At 33.0% G+C, this 24,113-nt stretch overlaps 2 protein-coding genes and 1 pseudogene across 2 annotated transcripts; 2 read left to right on the forward strand and 1 right to left on the reverse strand.

Moving 5' to 3' along the window:
- Nucleotides 1-1,122: 1,122 nt before the first annotated feature.
- Nucleotides 1,123-9,209, reverse strand: LOC123207330 (receptor-like cytosolic serine/threonine-protein kinase RBK2). Its single transcript, XM_044624701.1, has 9 exons — nucleotides 8,611-9,209; nucleotides 7,565-7,677; nucleotides 7,077-7,445; nucleotides 6,632-6,880; nucleotides 6,393-6,547; nucleotides 2,607-2,686; nucleotides 2,393-2,528; nucleotides 2,152-2,301; nucleotides 1,123-1,588 (listed from the first exon to the last, which is right to left on the reverse strand). The coding sequence occupies exons 1-9, from the start codon at nucleotides 8,649-8,651 to the stop codon at nucleotides 1,418-1,420; spliced, it is 1,464 nt and encodes a 487-aa protein (XP_044480636.1). The 5' UTR covers nucleotides 8,652-9,209; the 3' UTR covers nucleotides 1,123-1,417.
- Nucleotides 9,210-12,728: 3,519 nt separating this feature from the next.
- Nucleotides 12,729-14,672, forward strand: LOC123196810 (annotated as a pseudogene).
- Nucleotides 14,673-15,435: 763 nt separating this feature from the next.
- On the forward strand, nucleotides 15,436-20,309 carry LOC123209562 (sugar transporter ERD6-like 8). The gene is made up of 17 exons (XM_044627660.1): nucleotides 15,436-15,675; nucleotides 15,766-15,828; nucleotides 16,014-16,103; nucleotides 16,182-16,241; nucleotides 16,381-16,446; nucleotides 16,550-16,615; nucleotides 16,700-16,775; nucleotides 17,185-17,249; nucleotides 17,504-17,596; nucleotides 17,700-17,780; nucleotides 18,336-18,420; nucleotides 18,521-18,627; nucleotides 18,706-18,765; nucleotides 18,987-19,040; nucleotides 19,141-19,200; nucleotides 19,290-19,404; nucleotides 20,079-20,309. Exons 1-17 carry the CDS (start codon nucleotides 15,523-15,525, stop codon nucleotides 20,189-20,191), a joined length of 1,407 nt encoding a protein of 468 aa, XP_044483595.1. The 5' UTR covers nucleotides 15,436-15,522; the 3' UTR covers nucleotides 20,192-20,309.
- The last annotated feature ends 3,804 nt before the right edge of the window (nucleotides 20,310-24,113 follow it).

Consider the following 24,113-nt stretch of genomic DNA (forward strand, 5'->3'; position numbering starts at 1 on the left):
GCTCGAACTTGATTCGAGAATGATTTAATTTGAGTAAATTTAAACTTGAAAATTTGAATCAACTGAAATTTGACTTATTTTATGAAAACGAATGTAACTATTAAATTAACTTAATTTATCTGATTTGAGTTTGAATTCAAACTCAAATAATTTAGGACAAATTCTTTCCTACTTATGATTTTAATTTTTTTTACGTAATATTTATTTTTTTATTTAAAAAAAAAAACCTTAACAAATGGAGAATGCATTTTTTTTCATTTTGAATAAGGAGAAGACGTACGGAATTGGTATTTTGTAACAATATTCGAGATTTATGACGTGTGCAATTCTGTTGGGTTGGGCAAAGATGGGCTGATTCAATGGGTCAAAGCCCATCAACAGGGAGTGAGCTCAGGTGCTGATGGGGCTTCTTGGTAAAATAGGTGGGTGTACCAAAACAAACATCGATTGTTGCAAATACAGCTTTGGGGCGTGCGCGGGGCAATCAGAATCCATGCTGACAGAGTCCCGGTGTTCTGCTAGAACAAGCCTAACTCGGGCTAAGATATTTCAAGTTGATTCGTCTCAAATCAATAAGTCATCATTAATATATTCATCTTCTTTAATGATTTTCATATTCTTTGATTTTCTCTTTATTAATATTTCTTCTTTCTCATCTCCAACAATGACCCTTCTTCTCTTCTTGTATATTCCAATAGTTTCTTTGATGATCACATCACCAACTTAAATACGCTCAAACAAAATATTTTAAATTCAATCTGAACTTAAATCAACCCTTATTTAAGTTCAGTTGAACTCAAATCCACCTTTAAACAATGGTAGTTACTTGATTTACCTGGCAAGACTATTAATAAATGAACATTTACCTTTCAAAGAGGTGTAATCTATAAGATTTTGAGCCAAACGCAGGCAGGACTCAGAAATCACAGTTATTTTCTAAATATAAATGGTAGATTTGGCAAACCTATTATTGTGTTTCTTGGCTGCACATTCACAATATGCAGGACCAGCTGATACAAAACATTCTGATAACTAAGATTCCAGGTGACCGGCTGATCGGCACAGACCATGGCAGTCTGATACTAGCTATTGAGTTTTCAGTAAAAATGGTAACTACATGTATAGAGAAACGATGATGCTTAGTTTTATTGAGTTTAAACTGTATATCCAACAGAGTCATGAACTGCTAAAACCTTACATATTTACAGTGACAGAAAACCACAACGTTGTTTGAGCATCTGATGGAAATAAGTTCAATCCATGGAACTGGAAAGCCGTTGCATATATGCTGTCCAAGTCAAAATGACATGGAAAACAGTACAAGGTGATTTTATTTCCATCTGATTATCAAACACCCCTTTGCAAAAGTCCATATTATACTCTATTATGATTACTATCAAGTAGTGATTACTTGGTTTCAAGAACCAAGAGCAACCTCCTTGAGTCGATTCAGATCACTCAGATTCCTTGTTGAGTTGTATTCTTGTGAATCTAAGAGCTCTTCAGAGTAAGTTCTTTGAAGGGTGCCTTTTTGACACTCTTTCACACGCTGTGCAGCTGATTCATCACCTCTCAGCAGTACTACAACCTGCACCAACTAAAAGCATAATTCAACCAACTGTCCCAGCAACCAATATAGAGCCGTAATGAGAAAACATTGATATTTTCAAATACTGCTTCTTGAATATGTAGTTAATGAGACAGAAATTAGTGGAAATGCAGAATGAGGATTTTCCATGTCAGATAACATTCTTCTCTGAATTCGAAGTTTGCTTGTCTTTCCTTTATAACACAGCACAAGCATGGTGAGGAGTCAATATTTTCATTTCAATCAGAGATGGTAACACAAAATTTGCCACAATTTTTGTTACTTTTTCTGTGAAACAGGAGTAATGAATGGTGAATTCCTTATATAAGGAAAACAATAATATAGTTATATTTATTCATACTTTTCTCCTGGTTTTACGATTATCTTGGTTAGCATTCTCACTGCAACATGAGAAGATACAGAGTCACCCTAGCTGATTTGCTACCGAGCAAATAGATTTATTGATGAAACATCTTAAATTTATCCAAACTGAATACTGCAATGCTGTCATATATGTATTAAACAAAGAATGTAAAGGAATGCAGATTGTAGTGTAAACGTGCCTGACTCATTCTTGGACGGAGAATAGGAGACTGCTCAACACACAAAGAAGCAGTCAAAACAACACGTTCCATCTCCTCCTGGTCATAATTACTACCAAGAGATGGATCTACTAGCTCCCTGATGTCATTGTTATCAAGTAAAGGTTTTGCCTGTACGGGAGATATGACAAATCAGGCAGCTTAGTATTTCTAAAATAGGACAACCTTACAAATGAAACAAAGTGTGGGGAAGCCAAATTACCCAAATTACAACACTTTGCTGTAAATGGTCCACAGCTCGGCGTCCAGTTATGAGCTCCAAAAGCAGGACCCCGAAGGCATATACATCAGTTTTCTCATCAACTATGCCATGCATGAAGTACTCAGGAGCGAAATAGCTACAATTCAAGGAAAAGGATCAATCACTAAATAATTTGGTCATTAAAACTAAACAAAAAACTTATAGGCTTACGTACCCAAATGTTCCTTCAAATTTTGATACATTGTGGTGAGTCCACTGTCCTGGTAGCCACTTTGCAAGCCCAAAATCACATATCTGAATTGACTCACAAATTAAAAAACAAGAAGCAAGAAACATTGATAATACAAACTTATACAAGGCAACTTAAAATTCACGTATAGGATTGCAAGAAAACTAGCATCAAATTTTTTAACTTATATATGACATAAATTTTCATCAAATTGGGAAGATGTATTGCTATTGATGCAGGTAGACCTTAACTGCAGACTCTATCAAGCATGCAACCAGTGTATTCAGGGACATGGAAATCACGTTACTTTATCTATTTTCCTTTTACACACATTTCCATCTAGGTTTTACTAGAATTTTTAAGAAGAAACATCTAACTGGTATCATTAAAAATCGTACAAATGAAGTACTATCAGTAAATCTTTCACAGCTGTTAGCATGCATGTGACTAAATGCATGAGCTCCAAGTGAACAAAATAACAATATTGCTACAAAGTAGCAGATTTTCCGCCAGTGTGAAGCTTATGAGACAACACATGGCAATGAGATGTAAATACTCCAGACTGTCTACTTCAATATTTTGTGTTTGTAAAGGTTTTTAATGCCCACCTATCCAAAGATTGAAGTGTGCATACGACAACTTTTTGACCATTTATTCGCAATCACCAAATGAGTGAGAAACGTTTTAAGTTAATTGGTCCAATTAACTGGGGAGAGTCAATATTGTCTTTTATGCGAGCAATTTCTTCTTCCTAAACGCATCTCACAACTCTCTATCGTATTGTGCCAGCAAATGTGCTTGTTCCCCCTTCTTAGTCTTACTTGCCTTGGTCAATGTTTATCAAGTTTTATCAAGTAACTCCAATGACAAGATAGAAGATGTTAAGCAACCACCTTGACCCAAGTCTAGACAATAAAAGATCCTTGTCACGCCAATCCCCATTTTGAGTCAAGAGATGGGCATGTAGGCACATCTTATCACACCAATTAAGGGCATGCTTAGAAACTAAGGGAGTCAAAGACCAAGAAGTAGGTTATTTACCAATCTAGTATTCTTTTTTCCACTATTGTCTTTGAAAATTAATGTATCTTGAATAGTTATCACAGGCGTGCCTAGGCAATGCTTCACTCAAGGCAACATGGCCATCGTCTTGAGTATGGTCAAGGTGACTCATGGTTCAAAGGTGATCGCCATTAGCAATTTTTTGACACCTTCAAAGAAGCTTTAGATATCGAAAAAGTGCATTTTATTATCACCTAAGCTATCTTTCACTAGATTTGAGGGCTAGTGACAATTTTTTGACAATTTTCGGTATAATGTTAGGCATTCTCGCAAGTTTTGAGCAATTTTTAGCTAGATATAAGGGTTCAGGTTTGAGGTCATTGAAGAGATCACTAACAAGTTCTAAGATCATCAAGACGTCAAGAGCGAGTTCTAAAGTCACCGAAGAGGTTGTCAATGAGTTTTAAGGTTGTTAGAGAGATTTAAGGTCGTTGGATAGGTTATCTATTACTAATCTCTTACATAGTTGCCAGAGAGGTCTTAATATAATAACTAGTTGTCTGTCTTATTTGATATTGCTGATAAAGTTGTTGATCAATTTTTCATTGTTGGTGTAGTAAAAAATTATTTTAAATTTAATGGAAATGGGAAAAAAATTTAATGGAATTTTTTAATTACCTTAAGTAAAAAAGCGACACCTTCACCTTGCCTTTTTTGCCTAGGCAATATGACCTCTCATGACCTTTTATCACTTTTAGCCTTTGACAACTATGCTTGAAAGCAACATTAATGTTTTCCAAAATAACTTATTCATTCTGCTATTCTGGCAGGTATGTATGCTGTAGCATATGACAAAATATATACTATGTCTCTCAAGGGCATTTTTCCACTCAGAAACTAATTACAGGCTGGTAGCCCGATCATACACCTCATAAGAATGAAGCTTCAAATAGAATCAGGAATGAAAATATTGCATGTATTCAAAGAACTACAGATTTATCCAATTCGGCTCTTCTTCGGATAATAAGCTATTCTTCCTGATTTAGCAGTCTTCTTGGTTATGCATTTTTTAGGAATGTAGTATTGACACTTTACATTTACTAGACAAAGTTGTGACAGAAGAGTACTTGGAGTGCATGGCATTGCTCTTACCGTGACTTTACAGTCCTAGTTCATATTTATGTTTATGATAGAAAAAATTTTAGTATACTTTGCTTCTCTTAACAACCTAACTAGCCAAGAAATTCCTTTCAGGATCCACGAAAAGAGTTCTAGCTGCCCTCTTGGATCCTTAATGAACCTTCAATAAAGATCTTAGCATGTATTGTGAATTGTGATGCAAAAAAATATAGGCATCAGTCCCTAGCCAGTGAGGATGCACCTTGTTATGAAGATTTTAGATTCAGAGTAACCAACTATGAATCCTCACTGCATAACTCTTTGTTTAAGAGTTCAAGTATAAAAACAAATCTTAAATTGTTTTATGCTGCTAGTTTGTGACAGGCTCTTAAGCCACCAATAAGGCAGGTATACAAAAGGAAATGCAAAGGAACCAACAGCAGATCATCAGAGAGCAACAAGCTCGCTGCCTAAGTTACAGACAAATTATTAGAGAGTAAGCTGGCTGCTTCAGTCACAGCAAAACGGGCAAACGAAAATTAGAGAAAATTTAGAGGAAAGCGGAAACTGAAAGCAAGGAAGGACTATAGATGAGAAGGAAGACGAGTGGAGAGAGGAACCAAAATTTCAGAGAAGTATTAGGAAGGCTTATGCCAAGGGAGGACTGGCACCTCTTGCTGCCGGGATTAACATTTCTGTTTAGTCTTGTTTTCTGTCTGATTTTGAGTGAATAAAAATCATTGATTGGGGTTTTACGGTCATTTTGTGTCGATGCAGTCATTTTTACAACCAACATCGAAAATTGATTGTTTGTGTGTGGGAGTATATGTGTTGATGCAGTCGTTTTGTGCAGGACATTATCAGGGGGATTGGGGTTGAACTGAGGGACGTAGGTTCCTAACACAGGCTCAGCCTGACCTAATAGCTAGCACAACATTCAACTTACACGAAGACCAACACCATCACTACCACTCCCTTTTATTGATCAACAGAGTGGTGCAAGGCTTCTTTCTCAATCAGTTCCAAAGCTTATATCCATAAAAAAGTCAGCATATCAAGATCGTATGACTGAAAAAATGGAATGTCTAGCGTTGCTAGTCAACCATCTTCACATCCCGAGAGATTAACTAAAGCTAAAATCAACAGAATCTGGCACATGACTGAAAATATAACAATAAATAAATGAATCTTATTCCATTTTCTTAACTTAATTGCTATGCTAAATTACTACACATTTATAGGGTTTTTTTCTTTTGAACTCTACTGTGTTTCTGGTAACTCAGAAAGAGATGCTTAATATTAATTAAATGCTTCAAGGCATTCTGAAAACAATTAAAAAATATCCTTATAGTAAAGGATACTCAGAAAAATGGCAGTTAGATACAAAGGAATGAAAGCAAAAACATTTACGGACTTGTCGCATATGTACAGAAACACAAACAAGTATAAATTTAATGGCTATAGATTATGCTAGCAGGGCTTAAACGTATTATGGAAATGTTTACATTTTATAAGTTCACAAAGTTTTCCACTCTGCTTTCCATATTAAGAAATTATTTTCACAAAAAAAAACTACAAAAATTCAAAAATTTCTGCAATAACTGAAGTTTTACTGTTTGATCATTCTCAGTGGTGAAGCTTGAAAGATACCTGAGGTTCAAAGTCCTCTGTAAGCAGAATATTTTCTGCCTTGATGTCTCTGTGAATAATCCGCTTGTCGCAACCCTCATGAAGATATGTTAGACCATCTGCTGTTCCCAGAGCTATTTTATATCTTTTATTCCAGTCTAGTTTATCCTTTGAACCTGGAAAAAGTGTATAGAAACACTTGAAAAACACATGCATGCTAGAATAAAAGGTCAAGAATATAAAAAATGTTAAGAGCAAACCATGAAGAAGAGAACTTAAACTCCCCAAGGGAGATAACTCGAAAACAAGATACATTCCATCACTGTCACACCCAATCAACTTAGCAGTATTTGGATGGTCCACATATGCTATAATTCCAATCTCACAGAGAAAGCCACTTGTTCTCTCAGGCTCTGTTCCTTTAGTAAGTCTCTTTACTGCTACCAGTCTTCCATTTGGCAAACAACCCTTGTAAACTTCAGAATAGCCACCCTTTCCGATCATATTTTCTAAAGGAATTCAAACGATTAATCTACATCACTGGATCAAGATAATAACAATTTCACTAGATGCATCAATGTATAATGTCATTGTTTAAGCAGGGGATTTGCCATCATTAATTACTAAATTCCGCTATGTAACTAAATAAAGTAAGCTGACATTAAAGGAAGGTAAATCTAAATGCCTACAAAAAGAAGTACAGACCTTTACTGAAATTGTTAGTTGCATTTTGGAGCTCAGAGAGGTTGAACTCCTTCAATGAAGATTTATAGTTGTATATATGTGTCATCTCCGGGTCTTCTTCTGTTATACTCCTACTCTTTTTCCGGTCTGTCTTTGCCATTGGAAGAGGAGAGAATATATTTAAGCCCTTAATTGAAGACCTTTTCAATAACTTGAAGAATTTTCTCCAGTTAGTGGACGCCCTTGCTTTCGGACACGGGGTTTCATACTCTGAGATGCTATCTTTGGAAGAAACTGTATCAGATTCTGCACCTTTAAGGCAAGCTTCTAAAACTCCCGTAGGAGATGATAAATCTTGTATCTCCTTCTCCGTGTCTGAACATCTCGAGTCTGCAAAATAGCAAACCAAAACACAATGAAAGTAGAAACCAAGCATGTCTGGACATGCCTGTAAATAGATGTGACACACAAAGGATCATATAAACAACAAGAGATGGGAAAATAGTTACCATGAGCAGAAGCAGAGGAAGAAAGCATACTAGATTGTTTCTTATATTTTACTGGAGAAACCTCTTCTTGAGAAGTTTTCTCAGTTGTGTCAGCAGAATCCTTAGCACTCTCCCTGAAAACAAGAGTATACCAATATTGCCAAAGAATGTACAATTAGCCAAACGGAAGAAACCATCAAACTGTTAATGTCAGTACATTTTCTTTCCCACCTGTGTGTGTGAGAGGGAGAGATAGAAAGACAGATATTTCTACTTGCCGAAGGAATAAAAACTCAAGGGAAAATTCACAAACAACTACATTACAATATCGAAGTGGCACCTATAGTGCAAAAATCTGTTTGATACAGAACAGAGGAAAAGACAAATAAGGGAACCAGAGCACGACTAGTGTATTAGATGATTATGTATGCAAGTTAGAATCTTGGCAGAGAAGAATGCCTATATACATAATTTATTTTAGTCCACGAGGGAAATAAAAATACAATTATAAAGGGGAATAAGACTCACTTTATAACAAAACTTAAAAAGTTAATTACTGAAGGATATCACATGAAAGGAAAGAACTAATGTCCCCATCATATGTGTACAACATACCGAAATTCACTACCAAAACTCAGATTAAGAAAAGTATGAACAAAATCTAGAAACATCATAATAGACAAAACAACAGTAAAAAAAAACCTAAATCTTCTCTCTTATCCAAAGCAAAATCGAACAAAAAAAATCCATATATATTCATCATATTTCAGAATATAACAATAAACACACTAGTACAAAACCTAAACCACCAATAAGCGTACACAAAGTTACCACCTAGAAAAAAATATGAAGAAAATAAAGAAATGCCCGGATAAGAAAATTTGAAGATAACACAACCCATTTGTGTATTAATCCTCAACAATACAAAAAATTTAAAGTCCCAAATATATCCAAAAAAATCCAAAAAAAAAAAACCCATGAGGCTAAAGTTATAACACATTGTGAAGAGGGATATGCATGAAAATTGAAACAGGCCCAAAAGAAGGGGACAAAAAAAGAGAGCATACCGTGAGGGTGAAGTAGCAGCTTGAACACTAATGCTTGCCATGAACGAGAGCAAAACTCACCAAAGGAAGAAAGCAACCCACCAAGCAAAACCAGACCAAAACAAGAGAAAATATGATGTTGATAGAGAAATAATGAAGAAAGAGTAAACAAAACAACAAAAATTAATTTAAAACAGAAACCAAGAAAAGTAAGTTATAATACATACATTAAAAAGGCTGTTAACTTTTATCCTATTTTGACCAAATTTCAACAGCTAGAAACTCGGTTCAATAACATAAGAAGACTCAGAAAAGGGAATCCAGAAGCAAAACACTAAATATGAGAACCTTTCATTGAATGCTCTCCTTCAATGCTTAATGTAAATGAAAACAAAAGAAGAATAAAAATATAAAACATAAAATTAAAAAACAAAACTACTGGAAATTTTTTTTTTTTTAAAAAACTTTGCGTTGTGCAATGCGATTTGCAGACACCTTTTTTTGTTTTTTATCTAACAGTGCGAGTCCCGCAAATGTCGCTGGTTCGGTCTGGTGTGAGATGGTGACAAGTGTTGTACGCTCTTCAGCGACTTCTGCTCTCAACCTTGTAACCGCATTAAGAGTCTCGGACTCCGTTGAGGAGAGAGAGACACTCTGAAGAAAGCTGCTGTGCCTGTCGATGACGTTTATTTATTACAAAGTTGGTGTCCTTTTCGGTAACTTTTGTCATTCATTTGAGGCTTTCTATAATTTCTTAAAGTCTTGTGCAAACTTCGTTATATTTATGTCTCGCCTTGTTTTGGATAGAACGATATTTTTTGGGTTTTTTTTTTTCTTTCCTCATTTATGGGTAATTTAAATTTAATATATGAGCATGAAGATAAGAAGAAATTTGAACTTTTTCCCATAATTTTGCTTAGATTTTTAATTTATTTTTAGTTTTAAACAAACCGTTAACCTATATAAAAAATATAATTATTAGTATTTTACGATACATCATATATATAATTTAAATATAAAAAATATTATATATTCTAAGTTATATTAAAAATTAATATGATACAATGAATATATCATATAATATGATACATTTTTAATAAATAATAATATAGTAGAAATGTATATAAAAAATTTTAAAATTTTAGAGTTGTTTAAGTTTTTTTTAAAGATAATGATATATTAATTAAAATTTTATATTAATTTATTATTATTATTTTTAAATATATTTTATATGACATAATACAATATATGACACATTAAAAAGATCAATATTATATACACTTAATTATGAGTAGATAACATATTATTATATGATTTTATCATCTAATTAAATATTTAAAATAAGATATTGATTTATTATATCTAAAAATGTCGAAATTTATCAAATATCTTCAACTAATTTTGTATTTGCATTCATGTCCCTTAAAAGTTTAGCTTTTGCTTTTACATCTCCATATTTAAATATTTCTTACATTTGAGCCCACCTATGTAGTATTCTAGCTAGTATTTTATAAATTAGTAGACTTACCATCTTAGTCATTTTCACTTCCATATTAGCTTTTGGATAAAACTACTAATTCACATATAATTTTAATCAGGATTATTGAAATTATTTATTAAAAAATTGTAACACGACGTCGTTACGGCTTAAATATTAGAAATAGTTTTATATGACCCTTTTTTTGTCTTTAATTTTATGTTTTCCAATGTTTTATGTTAATTATTGTCCTGCATATCATTTGAGACAAATCCTAAGCAAATTAAATGCAATTGATGGATGTAATAAATTATGGGTTAAATTTACCCACTTCTAGAAGATAAATTAGTAGTAAAATACAAAATTTTCAAACTTGAACTTGATGTTGACCAAATCAACAGATCGATCCGGATCTTAACTAATATGTTATTTGACAATTTTAAATATAAATGTTTTTAACCCTATAATATATGTGTTTAGTCACGTATTAAAATATTCAAGTTCAAATTGTTTTATGTTCGTTAACTTATTTTAGCCAATCATGATGGTTTAACCAAAATCGGCCAAATTTTGCTTTTACCCTTAGCTCATACTGAGTTGACCACTAGATTCCATTAAAAGTTAAGATTCATTAACTTCTTAAAGATTATATAAAAAGATTTTTATTTTTTAAGGTTTTTCAAAAAAATAAAACCAGACGTACAAACTGATATTACTTAATTATATATTATTTTAATAAGTTATAAATATTTGTTTATACATTTAATTTTAAATCACTCAATATTGTGATAAATTATTATTATTATATAAATTAAATTAGTATTTATTATTAATACACATAACTTTATTTATTCTTTACCGCATGGGCTCGATTTGAGTCCTAATCATTGCAAAAATTTCTTTTCTCCAACTTAACAACCCATATTTTGGTATGTGGTACATATTTCTTATAATATCAATTGTAAGACATCAATCAACATACTAATTTCATTGAAATTGATCCAATATGATCCGTTTGATATAATTACAATAACTAAAATAAGTTTAAACATTAACCCAGATCAAATTAACCATTGGGTCTCAGTTAAACTAATTTGATCTACTGATTCAGTCTGAATTTGAAACACAGGTCTCCATTGAAACTAGTGATCAATCAAGCATATTGTGGTGGGAGAAATTGCATTAATTTGTGGAGGCATCGTTCACTAAATATACCTAATATGGATGTTGGTCACGCGGTTCGAAATTTATGGTGTTTCGTATTGGCAGGTATGAATTGAAATTGAAAATTGGACATATAATAAATGGGCTGACGTAAAAGATCTAACATGCAGTATAATGTTTACAACGTACATACATAGAGTAATGTAGTTAGGGTTGACTCAAACAGAGTTAGTTTGGTTTGAATAGCTATTTAATTTGATTCAAATGAAATCCGTATTGAAGTTTTAATTTGACCGCTTAATTCGACTTAGGGTTGACTCAAACAGAGTTAGGCTGGCAGAAATCTTTCTTATAGCCTGGGGAATCGGGCCTAAGTTGACAAAACGACAATCATAGATTGTCTTCTTGAATGGCATGTCCTACTTGTATTTTACTGCTTAACGACATGTCATCTTCTTATATTTTGCAACGGGCTCTCTAAAGGTTGAGTGGCTTAAGGTACATTAATCGAGCCTAACTAAAAGGCTATTCAAGTTTGAATAGAATTCATGCCAAACTAAAAGCCTCAGGTATTTATTCAAACACAACAAATACAAGAATTAGCTAAGCTAAACTGATTTAACTTATTTTGAATTTGTTTATCATTAATATAAGTTAATTTGAGCTAGTGAGAATTTGGTTTAATTTGACTTTTGAATCCAATGAAGGACTAGATTTAGTTTAAATTTGATTTATAATTCAATTCGAATCATATTAAACAATAGTCAAAATGACATTATTTTGATTATAATTAGATAAAATGATATCATTTTATCATTAAGTTACAAACTCGAACCATAAATCAAAATTATGAAGTTGAGCCAAACTTTCGAATTTCAAACTTAAGGATTAAACTAAACTTGAGTTATTTTTAACATTAGTTCGACGAACTTAAATTATCTCATTTTTCATTTGAGTCGAACTCAAGTTAAGAGGTGTTTGACCTCGATTCAATCTGTATTCACCCTTAATTGAGCCAACTCGATTCGATTTGTTATTCATCTCAATTCAAGTCAAATTCAAATTAGAGCTTTAGTTTGATTTAAATCACACTTTAACAATATTATTTATGGTCAATAATAATATTCATTCTGCTAGTGACATTATTCGTTCTCTCAACTATTTTTGGATGACATATTTAATTAATTTAAATAAATTTAAACTCAAATTACTTATTATAAATTCAAATAAACTTCGAGTCAACCCAGGTCCAGAGATAGGTTTGGCATGATTCCAGCCCCATTTAAAATCTGTGTTTATTTATTAACGAGACCGGTTCAAAGATTCGGTTGCTGTTGATTCACAAACTGCCAATACCGGCCTTCAAAGCCAGGACTTTGAGTCAGTAATAAGAGCTAATGGTTTCACAATACCATGGTAACTATTTTTGCTAGTCTCTATGCATCTTCTTTGTTTTATAGGAATCTTATTCTTCCCGGGAATCAACTGAGATTTTTCTTCAATACTTTCACAGAATTTAATTATCATGGGATTCTCAAATCCTGTCAAATCTTACCATTAAAATGTCACTCTTTCTGACCCTTCTCCTTGTTTCAGGATTTTGCTTATCCATTTCCAGTATCAGTATTTCAGTTTCTGATGGTGACAGATTTTCAAATGGAAGCCTTGTTGAAGCCTCATGTCCCCTGAACTTTGATGTTCTCAGAAGATTAATGAACGAAGGCCCTTCTAGGCCTGTGATTAAAGACATGCAGGCGCAATGCCAAAGCATTCTTCAAGATATTCGATTGGTTCGTTCGGAGTATCTCCGAACGAATGGTTACTTTCATCCTCCTCCTGATACTTCCGCGGCTTGTTAGGAAGCATATAGGAGCTTGGTTGAGGAGTTTGGTCAAAGTTTTGATGTCAAAACCGCTTGTGGGTACCATCCGGAATGGATTTCGGAAGCTTGCATAAATGTAACATCTCGGGCACAGTTCGAGAGCCTGATTCCTGAAACTAAATTGCTTGAAATTAGACATCATTGTAACCAATCTCTGGAGAACAGATTTGCCTGTGGATCATGTACTAGTAAGTTGTTGAGTCTCCCGGAATTTTACCTTCAGGATTCTGGAAATGGGAATATCTCAGATTGTTCAGGGTACCCTTCTATGTATGCTGCTGGTGTTATCAATCAGTTTGGACCATCCGATAGAGCAACTGCAAGTTGTTTGTTTTTTATTCAGTTTTATTTGGAGCCATCCAGGGTCAACCGGCATAAGTTTGTCATTTGTGGTGTTGTATTAGGCTCAATTATAGGCATCCTGGGGGCCTTATCTGCAGTTTGGTTTATTTGGATTCGGACGAGGAGATCGAAGATGGAGAGAAATATTTCTATTAATAAGGAGGAGATTTCTCCCAAGGATGACGCTAGTTTGGTGTTGGGGTCAGGTAGTAGAGGTACCAATTTGGTGAAGTTCAAAATTGAGGAAATAAAACCTGCTACAATGAATTTCTCCCGGAAGAATATTATTGGAAAAGGAGGCTATGGGAATGTTTACAGGGGAACATTACCAGATGGGACTGAAGTTGCCTTCAAAAGGTTCAAAAACTGTTCAGAAATTGGGGCTGCAAACTTCAAACATGAGGTGGAAATTATTGCAAGTGTTAAGCATGTAAATCTTGTTACCTTGAGAGGCTACTGCACTACAACAATTCCCATGGAAGGTCACCAGAGAATCATTGTCTGTGATCTCCTGCACAATGGGAGCCTCTATGACCATCTTTTCGGACCAGGAATGAAGAAACTTAGCTGGCCAATTCGTCAGAAGATTGCCCTCGGAACAGCACGAGGATTGGCCTATCTACACTATGGTGTGCAGCCTGCTATAATTCACAGAGATATAAAGTCCAGCAACATACTTCTGGATGAGACATTCGAGCCAAAGGTTGCAGATTTCGGCTTTGCAAAGTTCAATCATGGTGGAATGACTCATTTGACAACAAGGGTAGCCGGAACTCTTGGATACGTCTCTCCAGAGTATGCATTATACGGAAAACTAACAGATAAGAGCGATGTTTATAGTTACAGAGTAATATTGCTGGAGCTTTTAAGTGGGAAAAAAGCATGCGAAATCATAGATGGAAAGACTGTGCTTCTGACAGATTGGGCATGGGGCTTAGTTAAACTAGGAAGAACAATGGAAGTCATTGAAGACAACATTCCTGAACTGGGCTTGCCTCAAGTTATGGAACAATATGTTCTCACAGCAGTTCTTTGTGCTCATCCAATTTTATACGCAAGGCCAACAATGGAGCAGCTTGTCAAAATACTAGAAAGCAATTTTTCAGTTTCTTCTGTCCTTACAGCATACATTGATTCTTCTTCTTCTGGAGATCTCATTAGCGTCAACTTTGCATAGAAAAATTAAACTAAGTGATTTTTTTCTTTGTTTTTTGGATAAGAGAGCTCTGCGACCTTCTTTGTATCAAATTCAAACTTTGTATTAAGAAGGGTTCAATCATAATTGAATTATTTATATAATAAAATTATGTACATATAATTTTAAATACATAGTTTTTTAACATAAATCGATATACAGATAATTTATTATTACGTGGTTGAATGATTTTGAATATGCATATAACATTACTATTACCTACATGTTAAGGTATAACAATTTGTGTGAAATTATGATAGCTAATCCTAATTAATCTCTGGTATGGTTTAAATATATTTTTCTTTAGAGTCAAGCTAGAAAAGGTTGAACCATGTAAGTTTCCTGTATCCTGTGTACTTGAGTTTTGATATTATTTTTGAAAGAATAATGTTATGTGCATAATTTTTGTATATAAATAACGACGTGTCATAATGTGATTGAATAGTTAAAAATCAGGAATAAAAGAACACTCAATTATACGAAGACATATTATTGTTGGTGTGTAAAGTTATACATATAATTTTATTGCTTTCGAAAAATTGGTTTAACTTTTAATTAGTCATTATTTGTGCTAATTTCCTTAATTCTGCCTTGAGAAGAGATTTTATCACCTATTAAATCTCATTCAACGAAATTGGCAGAAAAATAGGCATTGACTCGTATTCATGTAAAATTTGGTGCTATCCAGTGACTCATGGCTTTGATATCTATCCACATGCCATTCAGTTATCTACCCTTTACAATTTAGACCACTTCGAATGATTTTATTGTCCAAAACTCAAACTGGGCATTTTTTTTTATCCTCATGCCATTCAATAATGCTTCAGAGTGATCTCTGTTTGTGTGCAGTGTTGTGTTGACATAGGCAGAAGAATGGGCAACAGAAGAGATGTGGAGAGTGGAAGCGGCAATGGCAATTTATCAGAGCCATTGGTCAACAGAAGCACACCTGAGAAGGGTGGCTTGTGCATGGTTCTTTTCAGTACATTCATTGCAGTTTGTGGCGCATTCGAGTTCGGGTCATGTGTAAGTATAGAATCAACTTGAGTTTAGGTGAATTGAGATTCTTAGATGATTTTTTTAGGAAGATCTTAAAACTGTTTTTTGTTTCTGCAGGTGGGATATTCATCACCAGCTCAATTTGGTATTATGACGGATCTTAATGAAACTCTTGCAGAGGTGACTTTGATACTAGTTATTATCTTTATATTGTCCGCAGTCGATACAATCTATCACAATTTTGTTTTTTTATTTGTTGGGGCAGCATTGGATATACAATCCAGGAATTTGCTTAAGTGTGTTACAATAGTACAATTTTGGCTCCTTTCAGACTGTAATTATGGAAAATATTTTGTCATTTGCAGTACTCAGTCTCTGGCTCCATATTAACTGTTGGTGCAGTTATTGGTGCAATGGCAAGCGGGCGATTTGCTGATTGGCTTGGCCGGAAAGGGGTATAAACTAAGGCTGATACCTTCTTGAATCTTCGCCTATCATGTGCTCCTCATTTTGATGGTTATTTGTCATTGCAGGCTATGAGAATGTCGTCAATTGTCTGCATTCTAGGATGGATTGCAATCTACTTAGCTATGGTGAGTATCGTTTCTACAAACACCTGTGAACAAATTTTATATCGATAAATATATTCAGCATCCCTGGATAACATTGATTAAATAGCCTATGGGTTCGTAAACTATTGTTAACTGGACACTTTAATGCTTCTCGTGATAGACTGCTGTGCACCTGGATATTGGAAGATTTTTAACAGGATGTGGAATAGGGGTTATTTCTTACACGGTATGCTTTTGTACATTCAGAAATTTTCATCTTCGTATTCAAGAAATTGTACACAGAATGTGAATTCATAGCCAATTTTTCTTGCTCACTTGAAAACAAACAGGTGCCAGTTTACATTGGTGAGATCACCCCAAAAAACCTGAGGGGGGCACTAGCAACAGCAAATCAGGTAGAAATTTTCGCCGGTATTCAGAAAAAAATCTGCAAAACTTGAGTAAATTAGACTTTCGCTAACAGGCTACCTGCTCTGCAGCTCTTTATAACATTGGGGATACTTGTTGCATACGCAGTTGGTGCATTTGTTTCATGGAGGACACTTGCTCTGATCGGTATGATCATTTTATCCAGTTGACCTGAATCATTATAATGCATGTTGCCTCCTCCTAGTTGAGTGCCTTGGGGAGAGCACTTAGCATTGTCCTCACTGATGGTGTTACAATTTTATGTTACCTTGATTTGCACATAGTAGATCGCTAAAACTATGAGATATTATCCACTTTGACTTTCGTTGGTCTTACGGTTTTTCTTTAAAGGACATCTTGCGGGAAAGAGGGAGCCAATGAGTTTATATTGACCCAAGGCCTTTGACTCAAGATTTTTGACTTTGACAGTTTATTATAATATATATAGTCTTCATATTTATATATGCAAGTTCAGAAAATGCTTGTAAGGTTATTGAAAAGATTTATTAGCAGATACTCTGGCGAGCAGGCTTATTGAACTGTTATTTGTTTGCAGGTGTTATCCCAAGCGCGGTTATGGTAATAGGACTCTGCTTCATCCCGGAGTCCCCTAGATGGCTGGTAAGATTTTGACTTAAGTTGATTGTGCATGCAGAATTTTTCCAGAAAATTTTCCAGAACCATACGAAATCCGATAAAAAAGATTAAAATCAAAGAAACTTCAGTCTACCATTTCAGAATCTAATGTAAATATAAATTGTGTCGAAACATGAGCCTAAATTTTGAGGCTCATTTTACACCTAGTCTTTCCTGGAATTCAGTGAAATTTCTGAAGCTGACAAGAAATCTAAGGATCACTAAATCTTGTGGCACAGGCCATGATTGGTGAAAATGAAAAATTTGAAGCTGCACTGATGACACTTCGGGGACCTGGTGTTGATATTTCTTCAGAACGGAATGAAATACAAGTACATTATCCATTCCAATTAATTAACATTTATGCATCAGTTTTATTCTTTCCTTTTACTTGCAGCAGGATTGGATAAGTTAATTGTTGCACTCATGGTTCAGGAATCCTTGGCAATTCTTAGACAACTCCCAGAAGTCAAACTGCTGGACATGTTTAACAGAAGGAACTTCCCTTTTGTCTTGGTAAGCATTTTCTGAGCTCTTCAAATTGATTTTCTTATATTTAACATTTGTGTCTAGGTTAGAAAAGTGCTATTGGGTCTTTCCAACCTTAAAAGCTAACTCAAGGAGTGAAGAGTTCCCTCACACTTATATACCTACACAACTTAATTCCCAACCAACTTAAGATTACTAACAATTGTCCCCAATCAGACATTGGGTTATCGATTTAACCCACTCACAGCAAGCTCAACACAAAGTTTCTGCCTCACGCGGAGTAAAGAAGCTGAAACCTCTGGGTGCGGGATTTTATCAAATTGGAGTTGGAAATAAACTAGATGGGTACCTAGATGGGATTGTTTATACCTTGCACTTCAAAACCACTTGTTGGGGCCTTGAAAAGTGTTATTGAGCCTCTCTCATCGCAAAAACGAACCTCAATGTGTGAGACTTTTCCTCGCACTTATATGTTAGGCCAAATTAAGTTCCAACCAATGTGAGATTCCTCACAGTTTCATTTCATAAGGTCTGCTAATTTTTTTCTTTTCCATTCACTCACTTTTGAACATTTGCAATCAGATAGGAGTTGGATTGATGGTGTTTCAGCAAGCAATTGGAATCAACGGAATAATATACTATGCTGGTCAAATATTTGTTTCTGCAGGTGAATTCACATTGCCTATGAATATCAAACTTTTTTCTTTTTCTTTACCACCATTCAATTATTGTTATGCTTAATTTTTCAAGTCAATTCCTGAACGCAGGAGTCTCGCCAAGCCTTGGAAGTATTCTCTACTCTGCTCTACAGGTCATTGCCACTGCATTAGGTGCAACCTTGATGGATAGAGCTGGCAGAAGACCTCTTTTAATGGTATGCAATGTTGAGATCTTCATTACACTAGGACTTCAGTTTAACTGAGACATTGTAATTTTGAAACTTCCACTTCAGATATCAGTTGCTGGGCTACTTATGGGCAATTTATCAATTGGAATTTCCTTCCTTTTGAAGGTAACAATTAATTACAAGTTTATTAGATAGTACTTTGTGTAACACACCTATACAAATCCTAATAAAACACGAGAGATGCTGAGTATGTATGAGTATCGCACATTCCTTGAAAATAAGAACAGAAGTTTGGCTAAATAGTTTGTGAACTTCTAAACTATCAAGATGCGTTTTGGGTTATTTTACATGTTTCCTAACTCAATGAATTCTTATTTTTGTATCAGGAGCATGAGATGGCTCCTGAAGTTGCTCCAGTTCTTGCATTGGTTGGTGTCATGGTAAGTACAATTATATAAGACTTTTCTTCTGATGACCTCTTTCTATGGTTACTTAGCTGCCAGGAAATGGTGCATTAACATGCTTATTATGCAACTTCAGGTTTACATAGCATTCTTTTCAGTTGGGACAGGACCAATTCCTTGGGTTATAATGTCTGAGGTAAGACCAGAATTTCACATAATCTTAAACTCATGTAACTCAACATTTTCAGGTTAATTTTTTGACTAATTCTGAGTTCCATACTTCAGATTTTCCCTCTCAATCTGAAGGGACCAGCTGGAAGCCTGGTGACACTAGTGAACTGGCTTGGTTCTTGGGTTATATCTTACTCTTTCATCTTCCTTTTTGAGTGGAGTTCGTTCGGTAAGTCCTCTCATCTATTCACACTGTTATTTGTAACTCAAACATGGACCTTATAGCCCTTATCAAACTCTGTATTGTAATAATATAAACTTTGAAACCTTGGATCAAACTTTCAAATTTTCCATTGAATGGACCAAATTTTAACCATTTCTTGAACAAATACAATTAGAAATATTGTTTTGTTTTATTTTGGACGTAAGGTGATTAGTTCAATCCTTTTAATTGGATATAGTGAAAATAAAGTGTAATCCCTTCGTTAAGAAAATAAGAAAGTTTGATATATTCAATGTACAAAACTAAAGTTCAGTCACTTTAACAAAAAAAATATGATAATTCAGTATTTTCTCGTGTTGTTATTCCTTGAAATTGACAACCAGTTTATCTAAGGTCTATCTTAGAGATAAAAATCTTAATATATAAACATGTTATTCTTTTGTATGTGTGATATATCAATTCATTAATAAATACATTTATTGTTACGAAAAAGTTGAGGAAATGTTGAAATAACATTTACTCTGTTTGATATAACCCTGTTTCAGGACAATTGTGATATATTATGTGTTATTTCTTGTTGTTTGTTTATATTGGTTTGAGTGTGATTATTTGCTTCATTGATTATGTACATTCTTTAGTTCGTTCACATCGACGATGCATTTGGTGTTGTAATATCTCAGGTGTATTTTTCATTTATGGTGGATTCTGTGCATTGGCCATGGTTTTCACCATTAAGTTTGTTCCAGAAACAAAAGGCAGAACACTGGAAGACATTCAAGCTTCAATAACATAGAAGTACTAATGTTCATCCTTGAGCAGAAGGGTTCATCTATTTTTGTTTCACTAAAATGAATTCAAAACTCCCTGTAAATAGTGAAGTGCAATAATCAGTCAAAAATAATTTTGTCCAACCAAGCTATGTCTTGTGAAGTTTAATCATAGGATCCGTGGACATACGTATCGGTAATTTTGCCAATATCAACCGATACACTTTTTCAATAGGGGTTCTTACGATCCTCTTCTTCCATTACTATTCTTATTATCCTCTTTCATTGTTAACTCATTATCTCCTCTGATATTACTGTTTATCATTCGAGTCATGCTCAAACTTTTTTGAATACTGAAAAACAAAATGAAAACTTCTTATTCTCGATCACAGTCACAAATTGATTAGAATTTCTGGGGGGTTCTTAAATTTCTGGGCTGATTTTAAGCCCACAGAACTTGAAGTTATAAGATCTTATTCCACTGAGTTTGTAAGCCCATGTAAGGCTCAGTTGGCTTTTGAGTTACAACCCATTCGAGCTGCTTGAACCTAAATTTGAATTTGGACTAAATGAGACAAGTTTATTTCATAAAATCATCCAAGTTTCAAACTGATTTGAATATCAAGTCCGAGGAAATGACCTTCTCACTTAATAAAATTCATTAACAAAAATGTATAACGGGTGATAATTTGATTTTTAAAACTTAAAGGATGAAAATTGTCATTTCAACAAACTTTGGGTTGAAAATACTCTTTTGAACCTATATAATTTTGTGGACCTTATTAATAGTTTTATCAGTAGTCCTGATTGATGAGAATGTGAAATATCAGCTGAAATTCATCCCATGTTCATTGGTCAGAGTGAGCACCAATAATTCAATATTATTAATTTTCTTCAATAATTCAAAGACAAATGTTGAATGTTAGGTATGAGGGCCAGTGTGTGTCAATTAAAATGATTCATGTGATGCAGATGATTTACTATTAAACTTAATTAATATCACTAATCTTTCTTGATTAAGATTTTAATACCACATTTTTAATATGGACTAATCAATCTATAAAATATTCATAATTAAAGCTGATAAATGACGTGTCCCATTTATTGGCCACAACTGTCATTTTCATCTTATTCTCTCAAGTCCCGTCTTTTCTCATCCAATACAGACTTGCATGCACGGACTTGTCCTTGTCTTTGTCTTTGCCTATGTCTTTGTGAGAAAATAAATATTCAAAAATAAATATTATAATAATATCCGAAAGGCATAATAACCACTGCATGAATGGAATTATCCATTTTAAATAAAAATACCGAATTTTATTTTATTTTTATTAAAGACAAAACATAGCTCTACATTAAGACAAAATGAAAAATAATAATTAATTAACATCCATGAGGGGAAGAAGTGAAGTTTTGTTATTATTTGTTTATTTATTTATTTTAATTTAGATTTATGAGTACTTTATGTGGCTTGTATGATATATGGTTTAATTATTTATAGATATTTGTGATCCTTTTCATGATACGTAAAGTGGGAACGTGATTTAATAATAATATAGACTAATTACGATCTTGAAATGATTAATTATTAATTAATTAATTAATTAAGTTGCTGGAATCAATATTAAATCGAAATCAATACCGTGAATTCATAGTCCACACGCAAGACTTTGCTTGAAGTTTAAACTTGAGATGTAAGACTAAGAGTGCTCAAAGCTTTTAATCAATGAAGTTCCGTGACTTCGTTGAGTTGAGTGCAATCATAGCTGCATGCCAAATCACCATTGACTCTGTCAAATCACAACAAAAACATGGGTTAAAGTGCGAGATCTCATTTGTATAGAGCCAGATGATTCATATTCGATTTTATGTAACGCTTTCGGATGAGTATTTATTTTTACAGCAGATCTTGACGGTCGGTTCTTGGACAAATCTTCCGAGGTTTGCTAACTTATTGGTTAGGCGTTAAAGATAATTTTTTACTGTATGGAAAACTAGATCAAACCAATTAGTTTAATCAATTGAAATAAAAATTAGTTTTGAGTCTGATCTGATTCATATTAAAAAATAATTTACTTATTGATTTGATCAAAATTGGTGAATCGAATAACCTAGTCAAAATTAGCAGAACCGATTTTGAATAATTTTTAAGGTATTTTTAAAAAAATTAATTATTTTTAAGTAATTTAATTATTTTATATTAAATTAGGCGAATTTTTAATATTTGTAAAGAAAACATAAATTCAAAAATAAAATGAAAAAGAAAAAAATATTTCATTATGTTTTTTTTTTGTACCATGAGGTGGAGACATTTTTTATCTAATTGTTTCATTGAAATCAGATAAATAATTATTACTCCTTATAAATGATATATTATAATCACCATAGGTTTAAATATTCTAATTGATTTTATATTTTGTAATTTTTTAAAGTAAAATATGTTAGTTAATATGATATTGTTTAAAAAATTTATTATAATTTAATAATAAATTGAATAAACTAATTTTTAATTAAATTAATCAAATTATAAAACAGTAAAATAATTAATTCGATCACTGATCTAATTTTTAAAATATTATAATATTTTATAAATATAATAATATATTAATTTATTTATATGTATATATATGATAATATCTTTTGTTTATATATATATATATGAGATATTAATTAAAGTCGGTAAAAATTTTTCCGCGTAAACGTTTTTAGGCAAACGTACAATAGTTTTACTTTTATAAGTAAATTTTTTTGTAACTCCAAAAATACCCTATGACTTATTACATCATTTTTAATCATTCCGTGTGTGGGATGTCAAGGGCCGTACAGGGTGTATGAGTGCATGCGGATGCGTACAAAGTGCGTGGGTGCGTGAGTGCGTGAGTGCATGAGTGTGTGCAGGGTGCATACGCACTCTCATATATATATAAATAATATAATATAATATTTAAAAAATATAATAAAAATATATATAATAAATATAATATATATAAATAATAATAATAATTTTTAAATATATATTATATTATTTTATATATTAAATATTATATTATAATATTTAATATATATATATATATATATATTTGTCACGCACTCACGTATTTTGTACTCATCTTCCGCACCCTATATTCACTCTACGCATTCTGCACGCATCCTGTATGTATTTATACACTGTGATACGTATATGTAAATTGTTAAAAATCACGTAATAAATCAGAGAGGATATTTTTAGAATTAAAAATAAATTTACTTATAAAAACAAACTTGCTATATATTTATCTAAAAAAATTTATACAGAAAAAATTTTATCGATTATAATTAATATCCCATATATATATATATATAGTGTGTCCCGAGGAATTATATGACCAATTTTATGACTAATCTGGAAAGGCGCACGTAGATTCATGCATTCAAACCAACCATTCCTTGCGAGTGGGGAAATCGAAGAATTTGAGTACAATTAATTAAATAAAATTAATTTAATGTTCATGAAATCTAGATCTAATTATATATTATATGGCAAGCAATTGGCATGAGATCTCCATACCAAATTAATTTTTTTTTCTCATATGCACCATACTTTACCTACCGTTTATTAAATTATTAATATTATTATAATCGAAGTGGTATTTATTTATAAAGAATAAATACACATTTCATACACATCTCTTCTTCATAAATTCAAAGTTTAAGATACAAATAAATGTGGAAACCACTTTTTCTTTCAATATAATCCACAACTTTCATCTATTGGGGTTTGAATATGTTTTGATGAAGAATCCTCCCTTTAATAAAAACCTTATAACTATTATTTTAGATAAATTAATTAAACAATATAATATATCAAGGACAAGTTAGAATTCAGGCTATCTTTTTTGTCCAAGAATCTCTCTTATGTCTACTCTTTTTAAAATCGAATCAGATCAGTTAGTTCAATCAGTTGAACCA

This window comes from Mangifera indica, chromosome 2, assembly GCF_011075055.1.
Source record: "Mangifera indica cultivar Alphonso chromosome 2, CATAS_Mindica_2.1, whole genome shotgun sequence".
NCBI classification, from domain to species: domain Eukaryota; kingdom Viridiplantae; phylum Streptophyta; class Magnoliopsida; order Sapindales; family Anacardiaceae; genus Mangifera; species Mangifera indica.